A 22,163-nucleotide genomic window follows, 5' to 3' on the forward strand; every position below is an offset into this window, starting at 1 on the left:
GTACACTTTACAGCTAAGTGGATGAAACAAACCTTGAAGTTACTAATAACTCAAACATTAAAGAATTCACAATAATCCATCTCAGTGCTGTACCCGGTCTCTTCCTACAAAGCAAACAAACAAACAAATTTAAAAAAACCCAATCCAACAAAAGGGAAAAAAAAAACCCAAACCAAAACCAAACAAAAAAAAGCCTAACTTTTTCAGGAAGCTTAGAGTGCTGCACAATAGTGTCCAAAGCAAAAAAGTAATGCCCACAAGGTTAGTCTCTCAGGCTTTCCAGACATAGATAGGGAGCAATTAAAATTGCTACCATCACCATTTGCTTGCTACCACTCACAACAGCGCTGTGAGTGCCTTGTCAAAAAATACGCTCCCTCAACCACCTAACCACCAATTCAGCCATCCCAGCTCAAGCCACTTTCATTAGATTTATGGTCCCAGTGCCAAGCTGACCTAGCCTGGAGTTGTTATTTTTTTATAGGAGCACTCCTGCATTCACATCTTCTGGCAAAGACAAGTAGGACAGTCAGAGCAGAACACAAAACCATTACATGACTCTCTCCACAAAGAGGACAAGTTTGTCCCCATGGCCTAGTTGCTCACACACCAAATGAATGTCTAAACAAAGAACAGAGGGAAGTCAGATGTCAGTGTACATAAGATCCACACCCTTGACGCAGAACAAACGACACTCCCAGCAGCCCAAGACACAGCAGCTGCACCCATCCACGCTGGATACAACCACACATCCACGAGCCACCTGAGAAAGAGTAAACATTTTCCAAATCTTTGCAAGAAGATCCATTTCTTCAGCACATTGTTAGACCCTAATACAAGAATTGACAAAAGTACCATTTTACTTTGAAAGAGATAAACCAGTATTTATATTGATAATAAAGGTTTGATTGCTTCTGATTAATTCAGCCTTTTTCGCTGCATGACTGGTTTCCATGGAAATGCAAGCAGATTAAAAACCTGCAACCAGAAGTGAGTCAGTTTTGCCTGTTTATGTCTCCTCAGTTTCCTTGGAAACAGACATTAAAAAGAAAAAGGAGTAAAAAGGATAAGGGTCCTGAAATACCTTTGGAAAATCTCCTCCCAAAGCTTTATCTCTTTGGCTGCTTTGCCAGAATTAGAGTTGAAAATAACACAGAGCAACAGATGACAGAATAGTGACTTGACTTTTTTAAGGAGACATCAACAGAACATACCTGGAGATGTTTCAAAAACCACATTCAAACTGACAAGCTAAAAACTGTATTAACATGGGTTTTGGCAAAAGTACTTCACGCAGAGTAAAAATCTCTTTACAGTAGTTCAATGCTAATGTAGAAAGAAATACAATAGAGAACAAGAAAATAGCATCACTGTCCTTGTCCCAAGTATACTTCAATACTTTGCGAGAGAGGGAAAAAGTAAAAGCTGACTTGGGGGAATGAGTCCAATATTTCCATTGCCAGGATGCTTTGTAATGGAATCATTCCTTAAAACACATTCATTTTGAAGTTGCAAAATCAGCTGCACACATATCAGGTTAAGAAACTCCATCTCCCACCATATTTTTCTAAGACAACAGTGCACCCTCCTACGAGCTGTATCTTCACACTGGTACAGACAACACCATCCCTCCTCCTCAGAGCCAAATGCATCAGGGAAAGAACAGGATAGGAAGTTACTAGGAAAGGAGCTGCTGCGCCTGTCTCAGACCTTCAAGGCCTGCTCCTATCACTACCATTACTCTGCAAGAATTCCCCTACAACCAAGTGGCCAGAAACACAAAGAACAGCAGTACAATTATTTGCTCCTCTAAGTTCCTTCTAGAATGTTCAGGACAGCTAAGCCTGATTACATACTAGTTATTTCCTTGAGTGTCTCCCACATCACATTATCAGTTCTATGTGCTCAGCACACCTCCATGTAACTCAACACATCATCAGAGAGTGGAATCCACTGTTACTGCCTGTCTGGGAAGAATGTGCAGGGGCAGTGCATGTCTCTTACCACTACTGTCAGAGACTGAAGCTGCATTACAAACATCAGGAAAGAGAAAAAGGAAATCTGTCCTAAACCCTGCTCATGTACTCCCAACCATCACCAGAACTCAAGGGTCCTCCTGCATTCGGCATTACACCCCTTATTTTTGTACTTAGCTGCTGCTCTGAGAACTAACATTCTGCCACTGACATGAAACAAGGCTTGGGGAAGAGTAGCCAGTCATGATGCTCACTAAAAGGATGAGAGAAGGGTAGCAACCACTGGAGGTTTGTCTGAACAGAAGAAGGAGTTGAACTTAATTCAATGTTAATTAGTTCACATTAGCCGAATTCGATCTATTCCTGTCACAGTAAAGATAAGCCTTTTAAAAAATTAATTATTTCCTATTCTCCTTTGTATTTTGGCAAGGTGGAGAGTCATTCAAGAAGGAGAATAATCTTGCAGTACTCACTAAGGCATCACAGATTTAACATTAAGAGGAGAACATTTAATGTTAAGGGAACATTAAAAGAAACATTGATGTGTATCTTTCAGTCTATTTCGAAGTTTATGTAGAGATCAGATGTACATATAAACAAAATAATTTAGCTATTCATTTACTTTAGCAGCTAAATACATGAACATCTGAGTGTCAGGGAGACTAGTTTACACAGTAAACCACTTTACAGTTACCATTCAAATTCATCCATGAGAATGGATAAGCAGAGGCATCTTCTAAAACATTAAGTGAACAAACCACACAAGCAGCAATTAAGCAGATCGTGTTTTCCACCATACTCTACAACAAATTTGTTTATTTCCATTATTAAACACAGGTGTCAAGTTTACTAAAGGCAGTCTCTGAAGAGATTGCAAAGGTGTCAGGTGCTGGGATCAGCTTAGTTTCATACCTCCTCTAGAACAAAGAACAGAACAATAATGTCACTGCTGAAGCTAGGGAGTCACTATTAAACAGACGAAAGACACTAGTCACAAGAAAAATACAAGTAATTTAATAAGAAGATAACTCACACAAAATCAATAATCCTTGATTACTAAGGACCCAAAATTAACACATCTGACTTAGTTTTGCCTTTGGGGACATCAGCATTATCATATCAATCTTAAGGAAATTTACAAGGTCACACACTACATTGTAATTCAGGAAATAAAACCACAACAGTTACGCACCACCTATCCGGGGCACTTAAGCAAGCAAGGTTCCCCTTCAGCAAATACAAAGTATAATTGCCCCATTATACATTGTATCATATTACATATTCTCAAGAAGGTCTAATCAGTTAAATAAGTAATTCAAATCTGTCATTTGTTAACTTCCAAAGCTGATTTCTAGAACATTATTTATTTAACATTAACTCTTCATATGAAGTTTCCCGATATGGGGTTTTAAATTTCTACTTTATATTTGCATAAGCTCCTCCTGTGTTAAATTACACGATAAATAAAATGGGTTTTGATGCATAAAAAAAAGTCTGAAGACCAACTGAAAACAGGTACCATCCTTACTGTTTCAAAAGTACCATCTGCCCCTTTACATTAGGCTGCTGCTTATGCTAATATTTCAAAGAACTTCATCCAATATTTAAGACACAACCCACAAAAGCGTCTAGAAGGAACAACAGTACAGCCTAAATCAATTGTGGCAACTGATAAAGAACAGCAAGCTGAATCCTCAAGCTAGCATCATCTCTTTGTACAGGTTGAAGAAGCTTAATGCAAGCACTGCAACTTCCAAGAATAAATGAATGACACATTTTACACAAAAGATCAGAAAAAAGGGAGACACACCAAACCAAAGGTCGGTTATGCTACCTCACAGTGCTCCTGTCAGAACATCCTGGTTACCCAAAAGCAGCCAATGCACTCAACAGAAATCACTGTAACTAGGCTGCAACTTAAGAGTCATCTTTCCAGGTAAAAGTGTTCCATTTATAGAAATCCACAGCGTCTGCACACAGATTTGCAACACTGCACTGCAACCCAAAGTTACCACAAAACCTCCCAGGGACCGTAAAACAACAAATAGCACACAAAGCTAAAGGCACAAAATCTGAAGAGGATTGCAGAAAGTTAGAACCCTCCCCAGAACCGTGGTGCATAACACATAAACACATAGCTGCTTCTTCATTTGTAACAAAGATCACATGCAAGTTGTGGCATGAAAGTTTTTTTTTTGCAGGCCTTAGGAAGTCTAACATGATTTCCTGGTGGCATGAAGAAAGTAAAGGATGGTAGGTGGTATAATTTCATAAGAGATCATCATGTCATACCAGATATGGAAAAACTGGTTTTTTAACCACAACTATACTTATTTTCATGCAGGAAGGATTTTCTACATCTTGCCAATAAAAGTGCTATTTTGCAGAAACACATAATGAATATTTTTAACTCCCTCTCTGAAGCACAAACCTGAAGAAAAAAATCCCTGCTCAGAAAAACACTATGCAACACTCCTTTTCCAAATTTAGTCTTACAATACTTGTTCTAGTCCAAGGCACCTTAGTAGTTCCCTGTCAAAATCAGTGCATCAGCACAAATGTCATATCCAAGTCATCATCCATCATCATGCAAAACTTCTTAAGAGCACACAACAACAGATTTGGACCACACAGAGGTAGAAAAAATGTGAAGTTTAAGAAGCACTGCAGCAGAAATCTCTACCAGTATGCACAAAAACACGGTACAGCAAAGAAGAAATTTGACCAGCAGCTTCTTGTCAGTTCTGGATCAGTGTTTCTCAGCTACTGATCCAGGGAGCAACAGTCAGCTCTGAGACATCTGAAACAGCCTGTGGAACAGCTGCAAGGAAGGCTGGCTCGTGTTTTGGGCAGGAGGGGAGAGGAGGGAATTGTTTTCTTGTTTTTATGTTTTAAATAAACAGTTCTTGCATGCAGGCAAATTAAACACAAACAAAAATAAGAGCAGCAACTGAGCAATCAAACTTCAGCCTAATTTCATTGCAACTGTGACCTTCTATGGCCTTACTGCACAGTACAATCCTCAGATTGTATTCAGTGAGGTCAGATGTCTTTTTGGACTTAAAAAGGTTGAAAGACATCCTTTAGATGACAGATACTTGGCAGATAATAACATGGAAGATAAATGGAAGATGGGGATTTCTGAAGGACAAAGTAAGATGATGAGATAACCAGCACAGATGATTACAGAAAGAAATCAAAATTCACCAGAGGTAAAAAACCAAACTTTTCTTAGATATGTTAAAATGCACAGAGGATTCAGGAAATAAAAGCCTCAACATACAAACTCTTTATTTTGACAATTAGGAATCATAAACTAACAAAATATTCCAAGAACTGAGATCTCTAATACTAGATTTATAAAGCATGAATCTGCTCTTGTACCCAGTAATAAAAGTAAAGCCATAAAGAGCATTAGGTAGTCACAAATTCGACCCCTTAAGCATACTAAAAGCTCTAGCATTTGAGTGGGCTTAATCACATCCCTCTAATACTACTAAATCGGAACCACCTCACCACTATTGCAACTATTTAACAGGCGATTTAGGGAGCCCAGAAACAGTTGCACCGTTCCCCTACTTACTTGAATCCTCCCATCTGAGAAGGTGCAACTTCCAAGCAGAATAGTACAGAAATCCCAGTACAAGAAAGAGGCAGAGGGCTAGCAGCAGGTTACGCATAAACACCAAGAGTCCCATCTTCACATTAAATCTGCTCTTCTACATGACCTGAGAAAGAAAAACAGGTTGAGGCTGGAGCCACCTTCTCCAACGGGCATCCTCTTCAAAATGTGCAATCCCATACCCACCATAACGCACAGATCCCAAACCGTGTTCCTCCACCAGATAAAACACACGCGTTCCCCAAAGCGTATCAACGGAACAAGAACCACCCGGGGCAGCCGCCCATTCTGGCCGCCACAGGGTCAGAGCCGCTCCGGAGAGCCGGGGGTCACCGCCACGCTGGGACCGAGCATCAGCCCTGCTCCTGCCGCCTCACACAAACGAGACCAGCGCGGCCCTGGTCGCCGAGGCCTGGCGAGCACCGCGTCCTGCCGACACGCCACAGAGCGAGCCCCCAGCGTCGGGGTGTCCCGCGGTCGGGGGGCCCGCGGGAGCGGCCGGCGCGGCGCTGCTCCCGGCTGGAGCCCCGGGCACTGCGCGCTGCGGGGACGCGCTGCCCTAGAGGCGGTACCGGTGCCTGGGGAGAGGGGCTCGCCGGGCCCGGCCAGGACGGCAGCTGTCCGCCAGCTGACAGCCGCCAGCAGCCGGCTGGAGCCTGGGTTTGAACGGGCAGCAGCGTCGCCACCGCCGGGCTGCCCCCGCCTCGCCGTGCTCCGCTACGGGCTACGCTACGCCGCGCCGCGCCCCGCCGGACCCCGCTCGGCGCGCCAGCCGCCGTGAGCGGCCCTGCCCGCCCGCTCCCCCCCGCCACTCCTCACCCGGCCGCCGCCGGCCCCGGGCGCTCGGCCGCCGGCTGCGCCCCCCGGGCGCGGGGCTGCGGGCGCCGCCATGCCGGGCGCGCCCAGCGGGACCCGCCGCCGCCGGGGGGCGCCGCGGCCGCCAATGGCGCGCCGGGGAGGGGCGGGGCCCGCCCGCAGAGCGGCTGCCGCTGGCCAATGGGACGGCGCGGGGGGTCGCGCCCCGGCCAATCGCGGGAGGTTTCCGCAGCCAATGGCGCGCGGGCAGGGGGTCCTCGCCGGAGGAGGGCTGCGGCAGGGCCGCGGTGCGCGTGCGCAGAGCGGCCCCCCAGAATCAGCGCGTGGCGGTGGCGCCGCGGTAAACGGCCCGGGCCCGCTCCCCCCTCACGGCCGCCGCCGGGCACCGCTCCCCAGTCACGCCGCGGCACCTCCAGAGCACTGCGGTGCCTCCAAGCATGGCACTGGGTGGCCCCTGCCTGCACTGTACCCGCTGTGAGGCTCCCGCATTGTCACCCCTCAGCGCTGCACCTTCCGCCAGCTGAGGCACCTCAGCTGCTGCCCCTGCAGTGACACGGTATCGCCCGCCCTCCAGGCACTGCACCGAGTGCTCTGCGCCTCCCCTCAGGTGCTGCACTGCCCGAACGCCCAGCACTGCTCCGATGGCCTCTCAGCCCTACCCCGCTCTGCACAGCCAAGCTGCAGCCACGACACGGCAACGCAGCCCTGGGTTTGCTTCCATCACTGCCCTGCACAGCACCTGTCCCTGCTGCACCGTCCGGCCATTGCCTTCACACTACCAATCCAGCTTCTGCAAACCCTCCCAGCACTGCACACCCAGCAAGGTGCTGCCCAGCCCCTGCACGGCTCTGCGCCACCTCCCCTCTGTGGCACAGCCTCCACCCCTGGCCCACACCAGGCCGGGTGGCACGGATCCCCCCAGCTGCCCTTCCTCAGCACAGCACAGCTCACGCCACACACACAGTGCAGCTTCCACACGCTTCCCGGTGTGTGAGTCTCCACCTTCTCACTGCACAGCTGCCCTCTGAGCACAGCAGCACTGGGAACAGCCTCCAACACAACCTTCCCACAGCATTGCCTCGTTCTTGCTGGCCCCACAGCCATCTAATGGTCCTTAGGCAGAGGGCAAGTGACAAATTCTACTATAACACCTCTCAGGGATAGAATGACAAAGGGAAATTATTAGTCACGAAGGGCAAAGTCATCTGAAAGGAAAGAAACGGTGAGGAATAAACCTGCATCTTTAGTGACCAGTCCAGTAACCCTCCATTTGTTACTGATAACAGAAGGAAAACAAAAGGTGTTTTTAAGGGAATCTTAGTAAGATCATGTCCGGCATGGTGGCAGCTCCCACTGAGGTGAGCCCAGGTGCCGATGTTGAATGGCAGACATTGCCTTGAACAGCACAGAGCTGGCTGAGCTCTGTTGACAAAGGCAGTTGACAAAAGGCCAAGTTCCTGCTGGTCACAGGGGGAGCTGGTGGGGGCTCATACAGCCCCATTTTCACAGCCAGAAACCCCACTTTGTGCTCTGCACAAATGAAGTCAGTACAAGTTGGTTGCTAGTGTGGCACACATGCAGCCAGGCTTTCAGAGCTATCATGCTCCTCTGCAGAGACACAAGGGAGACACGTGTCACAGTGATACACCATTAGGTTTTTTGGATGCCAACAAAAACTTCTAGAGACAGCACAGGAGACCAACAGACTCATGCAAGCACCCAGGTATCACTGACACCAATATCCCAGTGAGGAGGCGTGTCTGTAGATCTGCCCCCAAGCTACTGGCCCATCAACCCCCAGTTCGAAGGGCTGACCTGCTCAGGATGCTCGTTGCTCTGAGGCAGCTCCCTTCCCTCCAGCTTCAGGGCGAGCTGGCAGCCAGGGCTGGTGCAGGCAACCTCCTCCTATGGCCCCAGCTCTGCTGCCGGGCTCATTTCTTCCAGCAGCTCCAGCGACTCCTGTGCCACATCGTGTCTGGCTGGAGCCCAGTTTTACTTCACAAACGCTTGCTTTATGCCTGCTCCTCTCTTCCCCTCTTCATCCCTCCGTCTGCGTAAGCTGGCTCTCATCTCCCTGCCTCAACCGCCCTTGTCCCCGTGACACGGACCTGCTGCACTGCCTGCTGCCACTGCGCCACATCTGCTCCAGCTGTCCCCAAGCTTCACCTAAACCGCCCCCGTACCGCATTTGAACCCCGCGGTGTGTGGGCACAGCGGATGATGTGATTTCAGTGATGAGATAAGCAGGGACCTACAGCACGAAGACAAATAGCGACAAATCTGGGGCTTGCCCCTGAGCCCGTGTTTGTCACTCAGGAAACTCTAACCCCGTTATCAGGTGTCAGTGTGCTGCAAAGAGCCCGGGATGAAGTCACCCTCCTTGCCAGCCTGGAAAAAACTCACAAGGCGAGCGCTGTGCATCTTGGAAAATCAGGTACCAGTGCCTGGCAGCTGTTTGATGGCCATAAGATGAATTAAGGTAATGATTAGTGGCGTGATTTGGTTCAAGTAGCAGGACTTTAGTCTGAACATGTTTCTACTTAGCTTACACATTTCATTCGCAGGCAGATGTCAAGCTGGATGTTGCTAGGAGATAGACAGCAGGGGAATAATTAAGTCTGATTAAATCCTATCATATTGCTGTGCTGCTTTCCAGAATGCTCTGGATCTTTTTAAAGCCAAACTGACCAAATGATCAGGCAAGTGATCTAGCCCATCCTGCTCAACAAAAGCCACTTGCAGCAAACCAGCTGAACCTGTGTCTGCAGAGAATTTCCTATGGCAGCACTGGCTATGACCTGGAGAAAAAAAGCTCTGACAGAGGGCACAGCTGGTGGCTGCATTAGCAGGTAGCATAAAACAGTTAGGGCTGGTCACTGCCTGGAGCAGGCAGTGAGGGGTCCTACCCGTGTCCCTGCATCAATGCTGCAGAGACATTCATGTTGGACTAAGCATGACTTGAACACACCACCATGACCACAAGCAAAGCTTCCTTCAGCCCTTCTTTTGAAAGGAGCCCACCTGAGGCATGCCAGAATTGCTCTGCAAATTCCCCTCATATGCATGAGGAGATGCTGAGCAGCATCTTCTCCCACCAGTAAATTAAGTTAGGCTGTAACTATCTGCATCAGATGTCAAATACACACATCAGCCTCCAGGCTTCCTTCATAGAGACTTCTAATCTCATTTTGTTTCTTTACCCTATAAAAATTACTATTCTAATACTCACACTGTAATCCTTCTCCCCAAATTAAATGTCATCAAATCAGACCCAATCCTAATTAATGCAATATTTTATGATTAATTACATACTACTATATACCACAGCAAAGATCTCTTTCAGTAATGGCTAGACAGAGATTACCTCTGCTGATGCACAGGCTCAAGGAATGCAATCTGGGCTATAAGACACTTATAGTTTATCTTATCTCTCTGACCAAATTTGTTTCATCTCACACACTCCTTATGTATTATTCTTAAATGCAGACTCTGAACATGATCAGACTGTGGAGAACACTTTACATATCTGGTGCTCTGGCTACTCTAGGAACAGAAATGTTACACAGCATCAGCACCAGGCCCACACAAAAGAAGTTAAAACAATCTGAACTTGGCTCAAAAATTCTGCCACCCTCCAGATGTTTTGAACAGCAAAGAATCACACTTACCACTTTGGGAGCAGGTAAACACCTGGAGCCTGCCTGATTGCCTCCCCAAGTGCTCTGCTTGAGTGGACCAGCTTTCCAAGGATCTTCCTCAGATGATGTGACCCAATGGGCCCACCTGGCAGGCAGTCATAAAGTGCAAGCCCCTGCCCAGTAGCCTGCTCAGCAGTTCATCTCCTTGCAGTAATTCCAATACACTATGTTTGGTTCACTCATAGTTTCCAAGAGAGGAGGTAGGCTTGAATTGAAGACAATCATTGAAGACTCCCACTTTTCTGGGTCTGTTTCAGGAGTCCCTCATCCTCACGTTCAGAAGAGCATCCCACCTCCCTGTGTCTGGCTTCAGCTTGCAGACATACCATTTTATTCTGCCTTCTGCTTGATTAAAGAGCCTTTCAGAGCCTGGCATTTTCTCTTTGTGACACTACACATATGCTGCAGGCAAACCCCCTCTCATCCGTCTTTCTGAAAAGCTAAATATACTGAGTCGCTTAATTCTCTTTCTGCCAGGCTTTTCCTCCCACCCTCAAGCCGTTTTTTGTGTTTCTGTTCTATAGAGCCTCTCTGATTTCCCTGAATCCTTTTCAAGATATAGAATCCCACAACAAGCCTCCCTAATGCTTTGACAGAGGGATTTAATCTGCTTTTCCTATTTTCTGACTTAAAGGGCTGCATTAGTCCTTTCTACCATAGCATCAGGATAAGGATTCAGGCAGGATCGTCTCGAATCTTTTCCAGACCCCCTGCTGGCAGGTTAGAACCACCTGTATCTCAGCTGCACATCCAGGTACTGAGGAATGGAGTTTGCTGGATTGCAGACACCTCCACTCCCACACACCTCCCTCACTTGCTCCCTTGTCCTAGAATCATGGATGTCATGGTTGCCACATTTGGGGGGGCTTAGGGAGCTGAGCTTGGCAGGCCTTAGGAAGATTTGCTAAGCCCTGGTGAGCTGTTCAGGAGCAAATGTCCTGCTCTCAGTAGGTTACTGCACCATGAAAGAGAGGAGAGCACAGAAGCAAGCAGTGCCTGCTGGCATGCAGACTGGTTTGACTGTCTGGGAAGTATTTTGCAATGCCTGTTAATATTTTACCTATTCTGTCCAGAGTGACAATGGTCACTGTAGAATCTGTGCACTGACTAGTTACCAGGCTGCACACCATGAACACAGCCTCTTAAAATAGGCTAGGTGAAGGTTCCCTCTTTAATTCTACTCCTGAAGAAACCGGGTAAAATAACCTCCCCCCCAGCAGCCTCCCCAGTGAAGCCTACCTGAGATCTGAGAGTGAAATAGGGAGTCTTGCTCAGCCCAGGTGCCATCACTGGATATCACAGTGCATTTCTTCATGCCAGTGCTGCAGGAACCTTGAATGAACCCAGCTCCAGCTGTGGCCATGCTGCCTCTCTGAAGCCAGAAGTGCTGTCTTTGAATTTCTGAGATGACTGCTGAATAAACTTGAATTTCTGAGATGCTTAGAACTGTGATGGCAATGAACTTCAATGGCTTAATCTTGAGCTCTCAAGACAGGCATTACCCCATCCCCTTTCATACCGTAAAAACAGCTGGAAGAGTCAGGTCAGGCAGGCACCATCCAGCCACTGCCTCCTCTCAAATGGGAATGGCAGGAGTGACTCCATCTCACGTGCTGTCACAGAGAGGAGGGAATTCAGCAAAGCAGTGGCACAAAAAGAGGCTGCAGCTCCCCAAACCAGCCACACTCATGCTACAGACCCAAGTAATTTGCAAACAATTTTATGATTTAATCACAGACTCTCCCAAACACACGTGTTAATGAATGGTCAGCTGGCAGGAGGCCAGCATAACCTAAAGGGTCAAAGCAATGGGCAGAGAAATGGCAGAGAGCCCCAGACTGTAGGTGAAAGCACAGCTAAAGGCATCCTGAGGCTGTTACACAGAAAAAATCCTTCCTGGGCAAAAGGAAAGTTCTGGGTGCTGAGAGTAGGAGCATTTATAGAGAACACTTTGCCTTCTCCACTGCCTTCAATAATGCTGCAGGATTTTAATTTAAAGTATGTATTATAAAGAATTAATAAGACTCAAGTAGATTAACAACTACACGTATTAACAGCTGCATTCTGAGATCTGTCAATGAGCCAAGGCTTAATGGGGAGACATCAACAACAGAAAGCCTACCTAGACCCCCAGTGACCCCCGGTCCAGTGCCATTTAATAGGTCTTAATATCAATAATCTGGATAACAAGATGAAGGCTTACATTTGGGGCTGATAAAACACTGAATGCTGCTTGCTGCTACAGCATGAGCTGAATGGCCTGGGAAAATTATAACACCTCCCAGCCCAGAGATGGGCTGCAAAGGAAGGTTCTTGGGAATGGAGAAGACAGGCTGTACCACAGGGTAGGGAATCTTCCTGAAAGTGAGGGTGGGAGGCGAAATTAAGGAAAAAAGCTACAAAAGAGCTGTCCCCACACGTGACTGTTGCCATGAGCCTGCAGTACCTTGGCCTGAGGGCCATGAGTCAGAGGGGCATGGAGAGGATTTCCAAGCAGAGCTACAGCTCTGGCAAAGCCAACTTGATGTCTGGTCCAGCTATCCAAACTTCAGAACAGGCACAGAAATCCCAAGGAGCAGCAACACCACCACAAAAAAGGAGCTAAGAGTTGGAAATGTGACAAATAAGGCTGCATAGGGTGTGAGGAGTACAAGCTATTTCATTGCCCCAGGAGAGGGTCTCCTCATTGCCAGAAGGAGCAGAGTACTGGTATGGGCAGAAGGAAGTGTAGAAGCCAAAGGTGAAAAGTTGAAGATGGGAAAAACTGAAGCCTGGAATTACGTACAGCATGGTCACTGAAGGTTGCAGGGGCAGCCATCCCTACCATGAAGCAGCTTGAAAAATAAGTTTAGATCTCAACTAGATCTCAAAAAGTTTAAGGGCTCAACTTAAATTTTTTGACACTGCTGGCTCAGGCATGAAGAAGAGATGCTGCACGGACGTGCTTGCTGTTTTGCCCTGACCTGTAAGCACCCCTCCTGATCTCCTGTCCAAACAGCTCCAGCAGCAAAAAGGAGGCCAGGACTGATTCCTGCAAGCCAGAGAAGGCAGTGGAAAAGGTGCAGAGGGCTCTGCCTGAGGACAATCTTGTTCACCTGCTCTTCCAGCTCATGCACGTCTTTCTAAAAACAGGTACAACAGCCTGAGCTAGCTCTGTGGCATTATACTACCTGCAGCAATGCTCATTGTCAGCCCTTGACCCAGGGAATGCATAATTTCCAGCCTGGAGCTTTAGTACTTAATTACTTGCACTGAAGCAACCTCTTGTGTACCTTCAGCTGCCTTGCTATGGTGATGGGGCCACTAGCCATGGGCTCCTCTTTTCATCCTGTTCAGCCTGAACCTCCTCTCCATTGCTCCATGGTGAACTGGAGCCTCTGAACTCAAGTAATGCACCAGCAACCTTCATACAGCACAGCAACCAACTCTATTACTCATACCTGTCTCTCCCATACATGCCCAAGTGAGCTGATGCCAAAACCCACAGCATAAGCACAGCAGCACAAGTGCCTGAGTCAGTGTCCACTTCAGGGTTACAAACCTTCCCCATTTGGGTCACTCTGATCTCCTGCCCAGGTGCCCAAAGGAAATGGTCAGCAATGCTGCCTTTGGCAAGCAACTCCCAGGGCATGTCCTGTCTGCAGAGCCACAGGCTGCACCCCTGTGGGTGACTGCCCCTCTGAAAACCCTGTCATGCACCAAGGGACATCAACACCTCCCAGGGTGCAGGGCCATGAGCCCAGCAAGATGCTCTTGAAGCATCCCACCTCCTACACATCTGAGACCAGGGCAAGCATGATGCTCAGGAAAGGGATCAAGGAGATGGGAAGTAGCAAGGGCAAGGAGAGGGAGGAGGAAGGGAAAGCACCAGCCACCTCAAATACTGTCAGCCACTGGGAAGGTGGTGGAAGGAAGTGCTGGTGCTGCTGGTGGAGGTGCTTCCCTGTTGGTCATGAGAACAGCTGCTTGGCCTGGGGCACTGGGTTGGCAGGGTACCTGCCAGCTGAGGTAGCCCTGCCATGTCCCAGTGCCTTTCTTCCCCACTTCGGGGTGCTGAGGCTTATCTGGTCTCTCTTGGGAAAAGGAAGAAAGGAGAGAAGCATGACATGGGCCATTAGGAGCTGTGTGAGAGGGTGCAGGGGCTGAGGGCTCAGTTTGCACTGTCCTGACCCCTGTGCTGCAGGATGTAGCCAAGGGTTTGTGCTCTGCTGCAGGACATGAACATGCTTGGTTTTGGAGATTCAGACAACCTGTGCATTCTTGCAGCTGCTTTTCATAACAGGGAGTTAGAGCAGCCAGGGGGAAATGCCTCTGGGTGCTCTGTTCGCTGGCAGGATGTGGCTAATAGCAGCCATGAAGAGGCAGCTGCCAGCCACAGGCAGGGGACACAGACAGAAGGGTGCTGCCAAAACACCTCAACCCCCCCGAGTACATCACTGGAAGTCACACAAGTCTATGTTGGTATGAGTGAGAACAGGACTAAGGAACACTGGATCCTTGTGTAGTAAGTGGGATCCTAAACAGTGAATGTACAGAGCTGCCAGCCAATGGAGGGCTCTGCCTCTGCCCCAGCAGTCATGGGGGACCAGCCAGGCCAGCAGTCCTTGTTTTCAGCTGCAGCCCATCCCACCCAGCCACAAGAAGGTGGGGACAAAGGTCCACCTCTCCAACAAAGCTTCTTTACCCTGCTCCATGGGAACCAACTTCCTATGCCACAGCCAAGGGAATATGAACTTTCTGCAGCCATCACCTGAGCCACAGCTATGCTGGGGGATGCTGGCAGATCCACAGGGTCAGGCAGAAGCAGCTGCTCAGGGCTGGAGCTTTCCAGGTCTCAGTAGCCAGCTGAGGGAGGTTTGCAGCTGCAGCTGAACTGGTCCTTCCAATGAAGGGATGGGCTAAGACAAACACAGTGAGGTGCTGGCACCAGTGACACCCTTCCTGACAGACTAGTTCTAGTGGATGGGGAAGATTAGCACCACCTAATTCTGCAGTCACCCAGACAAGTCTTGTGTTCAGAGTCCAGCAACCCACCCGGGCTGGCATTTGAGCCCTGGTGTGAAGCTGGGTAGAGCAGCCTGCTCCAGTCCAGCCCAGCTCCCCTCTAACCCAGCCACAGATCCTGTGCAGGACAGTTCTCCCCTCTGCCAGCACCCACAACACAGTCATGGCTTGGCAATGTCACCGCCCAGCAGCACTGTGTCATTGTGTGTGTCCAGGGCATCGAGGACCTGTTTCATGCAAGGCCTCCCCAGCAGTGCTGAGGGACCAGCTTCAGACAAGCCTGGCCAAAGGAGACAGCCTTGTGCCCCAGATCTCCTGTCCTCCATCAACTCACCCCAGTCACCTCCAAACTACTGCTCCTCCCACTCCACCAGTTGCAGCCCCACACAGGGCTCTGATGAAAAGGGGAAGCCTTGATATCTTCTTCCATAGAACTTTCTTTCCAGCAAGCCTCAGGCCCTGCAGGAAAGCCAAACTCCTCAGCTGAAAGGGCTCCCCAATTCTGTGACAGCAAGTGAGCATGTGCAAGCGTGTCACTGCCATGCTTCAGTCCCACAGCTTCATCCCTCCTTTTCCTTCACAAGCCAGCAAATACCCTTAATGTCAAGAGCTAGTGAGACCTGGGGCATTCATTAAGCTGCTTTCTCAAAAGCAGTGAAGCTGAACAAGTTCAGAGGGAGAAGGATGGTGGTATCCAGCACCAGTAGCTGCTCCCAGCAAGCCCAGAGCCACAGCACCCAGTCAGTTCTGCCTTCTCTGGGGGAACAGCCCACGCTTCTCCCATTGCACCAGGTGGCCGCAGCTGGGAGAGGCATCGCATGGTTTGGATGTGGAGTGAGCCTGTCATCTCTCCCTCATCAGCACAGCCAGGCCTAAAAATATCTCAGAGTGGGTTGATGGTGGTTGTGCTACAGTCTCCATTATGCAGATGGAAATGGCTGGTCCCTGCCAGAATGTCTGGGGAAGCACCAGCTCCTCTGCCCTGCACTGGCACAGGATCTTGGGATCCTGTGCTGTGCTGCAGAGATCTCCATAGGAGAGAGATGCCAGGGACAGACCAGGGCACAGAGCATCCCAGCCAAGCACAGCATCACTGCTAGGGATATCCTGGTCAGGGCAGACAGCTCCATAGGCTTTGTCCCTCCTGGGTGCATGGGACTGAGCAGGGTGGGGAAGAAAGGAACGGAGTTTCACAGCCCACTGCCATGAACTCCTAACAGTAATGAAATGGGGAGCTGCCCAGGCAGCACATGATGAGTCAGAAGTGCACCCAGGCAGCTGAGCTGACAGCACTGTGTGTGCAAGCATAAGGGCGCAGGGAGCTGAAGGACAAGCTAGCAGACCAGCCACAGCATGAGTGGGATGAACCCTCAGCCCACAGGAAAAGCCAGAGAAGCACTAGAGCAAGGGGCCAAATTTACAGCTTGGCAAGGAAGAGGGCTGGCTGGCTTTGTACCCTGCAACATGCTGCCAAAGGGCAAAGCTGCCAGCTCCTCCCTTCCCATCTCAAATCCACATGGCCTGACAGTGAGCACAACTGCTGACGCTGAGCCTCGGGCAATCGCTCACCCAATAAACCTGACTGAGTGGGAAAAGCAGCAGAGACTGCTGGTCTCAGAAATCAGAAGGATGTAGCAGCTCGTGTAGGAATGGCTTACAGGATAAGATCGTGAATCTAGACATTCTGGCTCTGATATCGACTCTTGGCAGGCAGGCAGAGTCTGATTTCAGCCTCAGAGGTGTCCCCACAATGTCACAATCAACCTTGACCACAAACCTGAAGTGCTGTTTACTCACCCTCACCGCAAGGTGTGCTTTCCTCAGATCCCGGGCCAGCAGGGCAAGCCCCCTGCACAGCCCAACCTCTCCAGGAACAGTGACCCAGCATCAAGGCCACACTGATTGGGTGGCACTTCCCAGAGGCACACGCTCCAAGCACAGGCCTGTCACACCTCCCCCTGCACCAGACTGTTGGCAGCTCCAACAGCCTGCAGGGAGCTGTCGCCAGGGATCAGAGCCCTGAGCAATCTCACCTGCTTGTAAGGCTGGAGGAGAGGTTGTGCTGGGAGAGCAGAGTCCAAAACACCATATGGCCCGGCCATAGTCAGGCATCTGTTCACTGGGAAGTGGAAAGTCTGCCTCAGCAGGTACCAGGCACCTCTCCAAAAAGGCTGCACAAGGGCTCTTCTGTCCAGTGGCTTCTAGAGGAAGGATTCTCTAGGCAGGCTGCAGCCTGCCTGGAGAAGGGGCAGGGATCTGCTGTGAGAGGTGATGGTTCTCCAGCCCCCAGGGTCAGCCCCACAGCCCTAGCCTAGCACTCTCTCTGGGAATGATCTGTGCAGCCTCCACACAGCTAACGCACAAGTGGAGGCTGCTTCTTTGCAGTCTGCAAAGATGGCAAAAGGACTGATCCAGGTCCCCCAAATCTGGTGGAGGACACAGGCAGGCAGGAGGGATCCTGGGCAGCTGTCTCAGCCAGCATGGTCCAGGGTAGCAGTGAACAAATCAGGCTCCTGGGGAAAGACCTCCCCAGCACACTGTGCCAGTGCAATGCCCCACACAGGCAACAGTCCTGCCCCAGTGTCCTGCCTGTTCTGGGCTGGAGAGACATCACTACACTGGGCTGGGACCTCTTGAAAGGGCTCCTCTGGAGAAGGCGAGGAGTGAGGAGCAGGAAGCCCTTCCTCCTGTGCTGGCCCATCAGGTGCTGACGTGCCTGGCTCCCAGCCCACCAGCTCGGAGTCACGCAGCTCCCATGAACGCCGTCTTTCTTCTCCCTGCTGCAAAGCCCTTGGCAGCCCCTCACCCGCTTCTAGTGGGGAGGGAGAAGAGCCAAGATCTCTTTTTCTGTCCTTTCCCCTTGCCAGGCTCTGCACAGTGCTGAGGGCCCAAGTTAGGGGTCTCCCTGCTGGTGACAGCACTGCAGACCTCTGCTCCCACAGGAGTCACTCTCCAACCAGCAAGGAAAAGCAGGGTTGGCTCCAGCCCCACTGTGTGGATGGCTGAGGTTCTAAACAGAATGCCCTGTGCTACTTCTGCATATGAAAGAGAGAATGGCAGAATATGAGCATTTACACTTCTGCCAGTCCCTGTGGACACCAGCTGTTAAACAGTGTGTGGAAACATCTATCCAGCTGGAACTGGGAAGGCCAGAGAGGACTCAGGACAGACCCATCTCTGGCTGCCAACACAACTGCTCTCTTCATCCTGCCCTGGCTCTGCTGGGCCTGAACAAGCAAAGCTGCGTTCCTGCTGCAGAGCCAAGTAGCCTGGGCAGCCATCCACCACAGGCAACCACAGTTCCAAACCACTTGGGCTGCTTACCCCTTTGGTGTAGCCGTTCCCCATCACCAGTTTCCTTGCTCTCCTGTATCACATCACTCTGTTTCTCATGGAACTGTCTGCAAGTTAACTGCTCCTCTGTACCTGTACCTGCAGCCTATCAGCACCTACCACCCACACTAAAGGCATCCATGCACACTGTCCTGCACCCAAGACACTGTAATTTCTTTTTAATTGTTTGGGAGGAAGTTTGAGTTAACCCCTGCTGTGAGGATAGGCAAGAACATTAGCCCAGAAGTTGCAGAGATACTGTATTCAAGAGGAGCAGCAGCACTTGAGGAAATGAGAGTCCAAGCATACGAGCTAATATCAGCTCATTCACAACCATCTGATCCCCATGCCTGAAGTGTCCCTGGAGGTGCATGGGTGCAACACGCTGCCATGCCTCCCTACATTCAGCAAGACTGTAGGATTGAGTCACTATATGTTTTGAAGTAGTTTGCTTTGGTCTATAGCATACTTGTTGGGCTATAAAGACAGGCTTTACAGCCCAACTCCATATGGAGGACTTCAGCCTGGATATGAAAACCAGCCACCCACCTTACCTACAGCCTGTGAGGAGGCAGCTCTTCCTTCAGCCAGCAGTGTGGATAATGGTGAGAGCATCCCAGTTCCTGGGGTGTGGGGCAGCATGAGGAGCCCACGCTGCCAGGGAGTAACTCATGGGAGGTAGGAGTGCCCAGGCAGCAGGCCTGTTTCATTTCTCTCCTGCATTGTGTACTGAAGGTGTTTACAGCCACTAGAACCATTCATAAGAGTGAGAATGTTTCCTAAATGCAAAATTCCAGGCCAAAGACACCTCTTCTCAGGCTCTCCTACCTCACTCAGTTTTGTTTCAAAATTAACATGCACACTATACCATTTAAATCTTTTTCCAGTACCCTCCCACATGCTTCCCTCATTTGCTAGGTGCTGTCAGAACTGTTTTGATGCTGGCGTTGTCACATTACTCATGCTGCAGCAAGGAGGCTGTGGCAGTGCTTCTGCATGGATCTGCCACAGCTTCATGAAAAGATGGCAATCAGGTGAATATTTCCCATTCCTCTGGAGATGATTTTGGTGAGGTCAAAGGAAACAGCAGATACACACCCTCAGCTATGCTCATTACTGGAACCAAGCAACAAATGCCACCTGGAGCATTGTGCTCTTCATTCATCCAAGGAAGAAATCTGCAGCTGTTCAACAGCTCTAAGAGCAACGTGGGAAAATGAAGACTGATTATGGGAAAAGAGGAAAAAGGCTTATTTTAACTTTTAGCAATGCAACAATATTGTTGTTGATGTTCAGCTGAAAATACTACACACTTTACACTAATCTAAATGCCCACACTGATAGGCTTTGTGTAGTAGCTACAAATTTGTCAAGGAAAAGGAGCCATTATCATTTTCCCCAAACTACAAAAGCTAGCTATAGAAATACCTGGCACATTAGGTTTCAAAGATATGAGCTGAAATAACACTACAATAAGCAAACTCCTTAAGGTTACTGATATACTGGGTGTATCAGTAACAAAAATCCCTGAGCTAAAGTAGAAGAATCTCCTTTCCCTGACTGCCAGTTCAGCATGTCTTAACCAGCTCTGTGAAATTCAAGAGTCAACACCAAAGAAAAGAACAGAGCTGTCTGAGACTGCACCCAGGTAAGGTTTTCTGATGACTCCTCTTCTGGCCCTCTCAGCTACAAAAGGAACCTAAGGCAGCTCAGTTCTTGCTGCAGATGTCTCAGCTCTGTATTTCAAAGAGGAGAGATGATTCTGTGGTTCCATCCCTGTTCTAGCTAAACAGCCAAGCCAGACTGAGTCCTTAAATAACAGAACTCCACTTAGGTCTCTGAAAGACACCTGAGAACTCATTAGATAAGCGTTAAGGAGATGAATATTAAAAAAGAATAATGCTAATAGAAAAATTAGAAGCACAGTAAGAATTTCCAAGTCCCATTGCTTTAGTTCTTAAATTAGTTTACAGATTGTCTTTTTTGAAATTAGATTTATTTCTTGAGGAAACTGAAAACAATATACAGGCTACCAGTCTTGATTTCACCCCATGTTTCATTAGAAAACAAGCACAACTGCAGATACGTCAGACAAAAGGAGCCCAGTTAAAGAATGGAAGAACAGAGATGCATTGGAAGCCTTAGGATAAGTGACTATGCTCCTCAAACAGTGCTGGGTTGAATTGAATCAATTCAACTCAGCTAAAAACACCATAAAGAGAGGGAAGAAGTAAGGAGAATGGGTCCTACTACTGACAGTACTGCCTCTGGTCATTTGAGAAGTCTGCTGCTAGAAAAAAGGTCTCCTAGAAGTCCAGCCACAGGCAGAAACATTACTGCCGTCAGGTGCTTTACAAAGAATATAGTCACCTTTTAAAATCTTATGAAAAGTTATCACTGACTTGTGAAGCTCATCCTAAATTAAGGGCAAGCCACTATTTTTTAATACAAAAATTGCTCCTCATGGATCCAACCTGAACCAGTCACAGATGGAAGTTTCATGAGAAGTGAAGAGGTCTAGTGACTGCAGTACCACATGCAATGGACCCAACAAAGGGCCACCAGAGCTCACACTGAGCATGATTTTGTACTGAACATACTCAAGAAGCACCTGACTAGCTGATAATCTGGCAGTCCCTCACTCCCACTGGAATGATGCTGTAAAAAGGATAAACACTCTTCCAAAAAAGCCAAAACCACTGAAGAAAATTATCAGACATGATAGAAGACTTGGTAATGGAAAGCCTATGTACTTTTGAGACAACTGCTCTGTACAGAACTTTTACTGTTATCTGTTATGCTTCAAGCCATAAACCAAATTGCTTTTGCAAAGTCAGATAATAAAGACCCCTCAAACATCAGGGTCACTGATCTTAAGTTCAGAGAGAAGCCTAAAACAGTTTAGTCCCTGCAGCAGTTAACAGTGTGCTCACATTTGAATGATGCAGCACAAGAACTGACAGGAAAACTGGGAAGGCCCTTTGTCTGAGTGCAGGATGGCAGCACTTTCCAACACAGTGCAGTCAATTATGCAACTGTCAACAAGAGCAAATCTGGCACCTGCAGAAAATGTGCCAGAAACAGATAACAAAGCTCCTGTTCCAGAACAAATACTATACATAGGAGCTCCTGAAAGTCACTGAATACTGTCAGAGGTGAGTGGGAAAAGCTGCTGTAAGTGAACCACAGAATATCCTGAGTTGGAAAGGACACACAAAAATCAATAAAATCCAGCTCTTGGCCCTGCATAGAGCAGCTCCAAGAACCAACCCCAAGAACACCACACCAAACAAATCCAGCTATTTCCTACTAGGTCATCATTTTAGGATGAAGCTGTTGAGCCAGGTGTTTGCAGCACAGGTAGTATAGCATCTGGCACCTAAAAGGTGCATTTAAGTTCTACAGCAGTTTGGGGACAAAGACTGAATGCAGGTACCTTTTCTCTGGAGAGAGAGTGGCAGATTGAGACAAGGAGTATATTTTTCAGTAACACACAGGTAGTGTTCATCTTATGAGAAGTTAATACCAAATTAACTCTGACAGAACAGAGGCAAGTTTGTTAAGACCTGGCCAGCTCTTCTCCACATTTGCTCACAGCACATCACTTCAGAGGCTTACATACAAGCTCAGATGTCAAAGTGCAGTTTCATTCCTATTGCCTGGACCAGATTAACTGCAGCTACCAGACTCAGGTCTTAACAGATCCTGGTTTTA

At 48.6% G+C, this 22,163-nt stretch overlaps 1 protein-coding gene across 3 annotated transcripts in view; it reads right to left on the minus strand.

Moving 5' to 3' along the window:
• The window catches only part of ST3GAL3 (ST3 beta-galactoside alpha-2,3-sialyltransferase 3), a 173,551-nt gene extending 164,960 nt beyond the window's left edge, over window positions 1–8,591 (minus strand). For 2 of the 3 annotated variants that reach the window (XM_066555422.1, XM_066555421.1), the window contains exons 1-2: window positions 6,418–6,480; window positions 5,560–5,704 (exon numbers count right to left, since the gene is read on the minus strand). In XM_066555422.1, coding sequence (XP_066411519.1) covers window positions 5,560–5,674 — 115 coding nt within the window. In that variant the 5' untranslated portion in view covers window positions 5,675–5,704; window positions 6,418–6,480. Of the gene's footprint in view, window positions 1–5,559; window positions 5,705–6,417; window positions 6,481–8,229 lie in introns of those variants that run through there. The other variant, XM_066555424.1, reaches the window with a different exon arrangement.
• Window positions 8,592–22,163: the final 13,572 nt, after the last annotated feature.

This window comes from Molothrus aeneus, chromosome 9, assembly GCF_037042795.1.
Source record: "Molothrus aeneus isolate 106 chromosome 9, BPBGC_Maene_1.0, whole genome shotgun sequence".
NCBI classification, from domain to species: Eukaryota; Metazoa; Chordata; class Aves; order Passeriformes; family Icteridae; genus Molothrus; species Molothrus aeneus.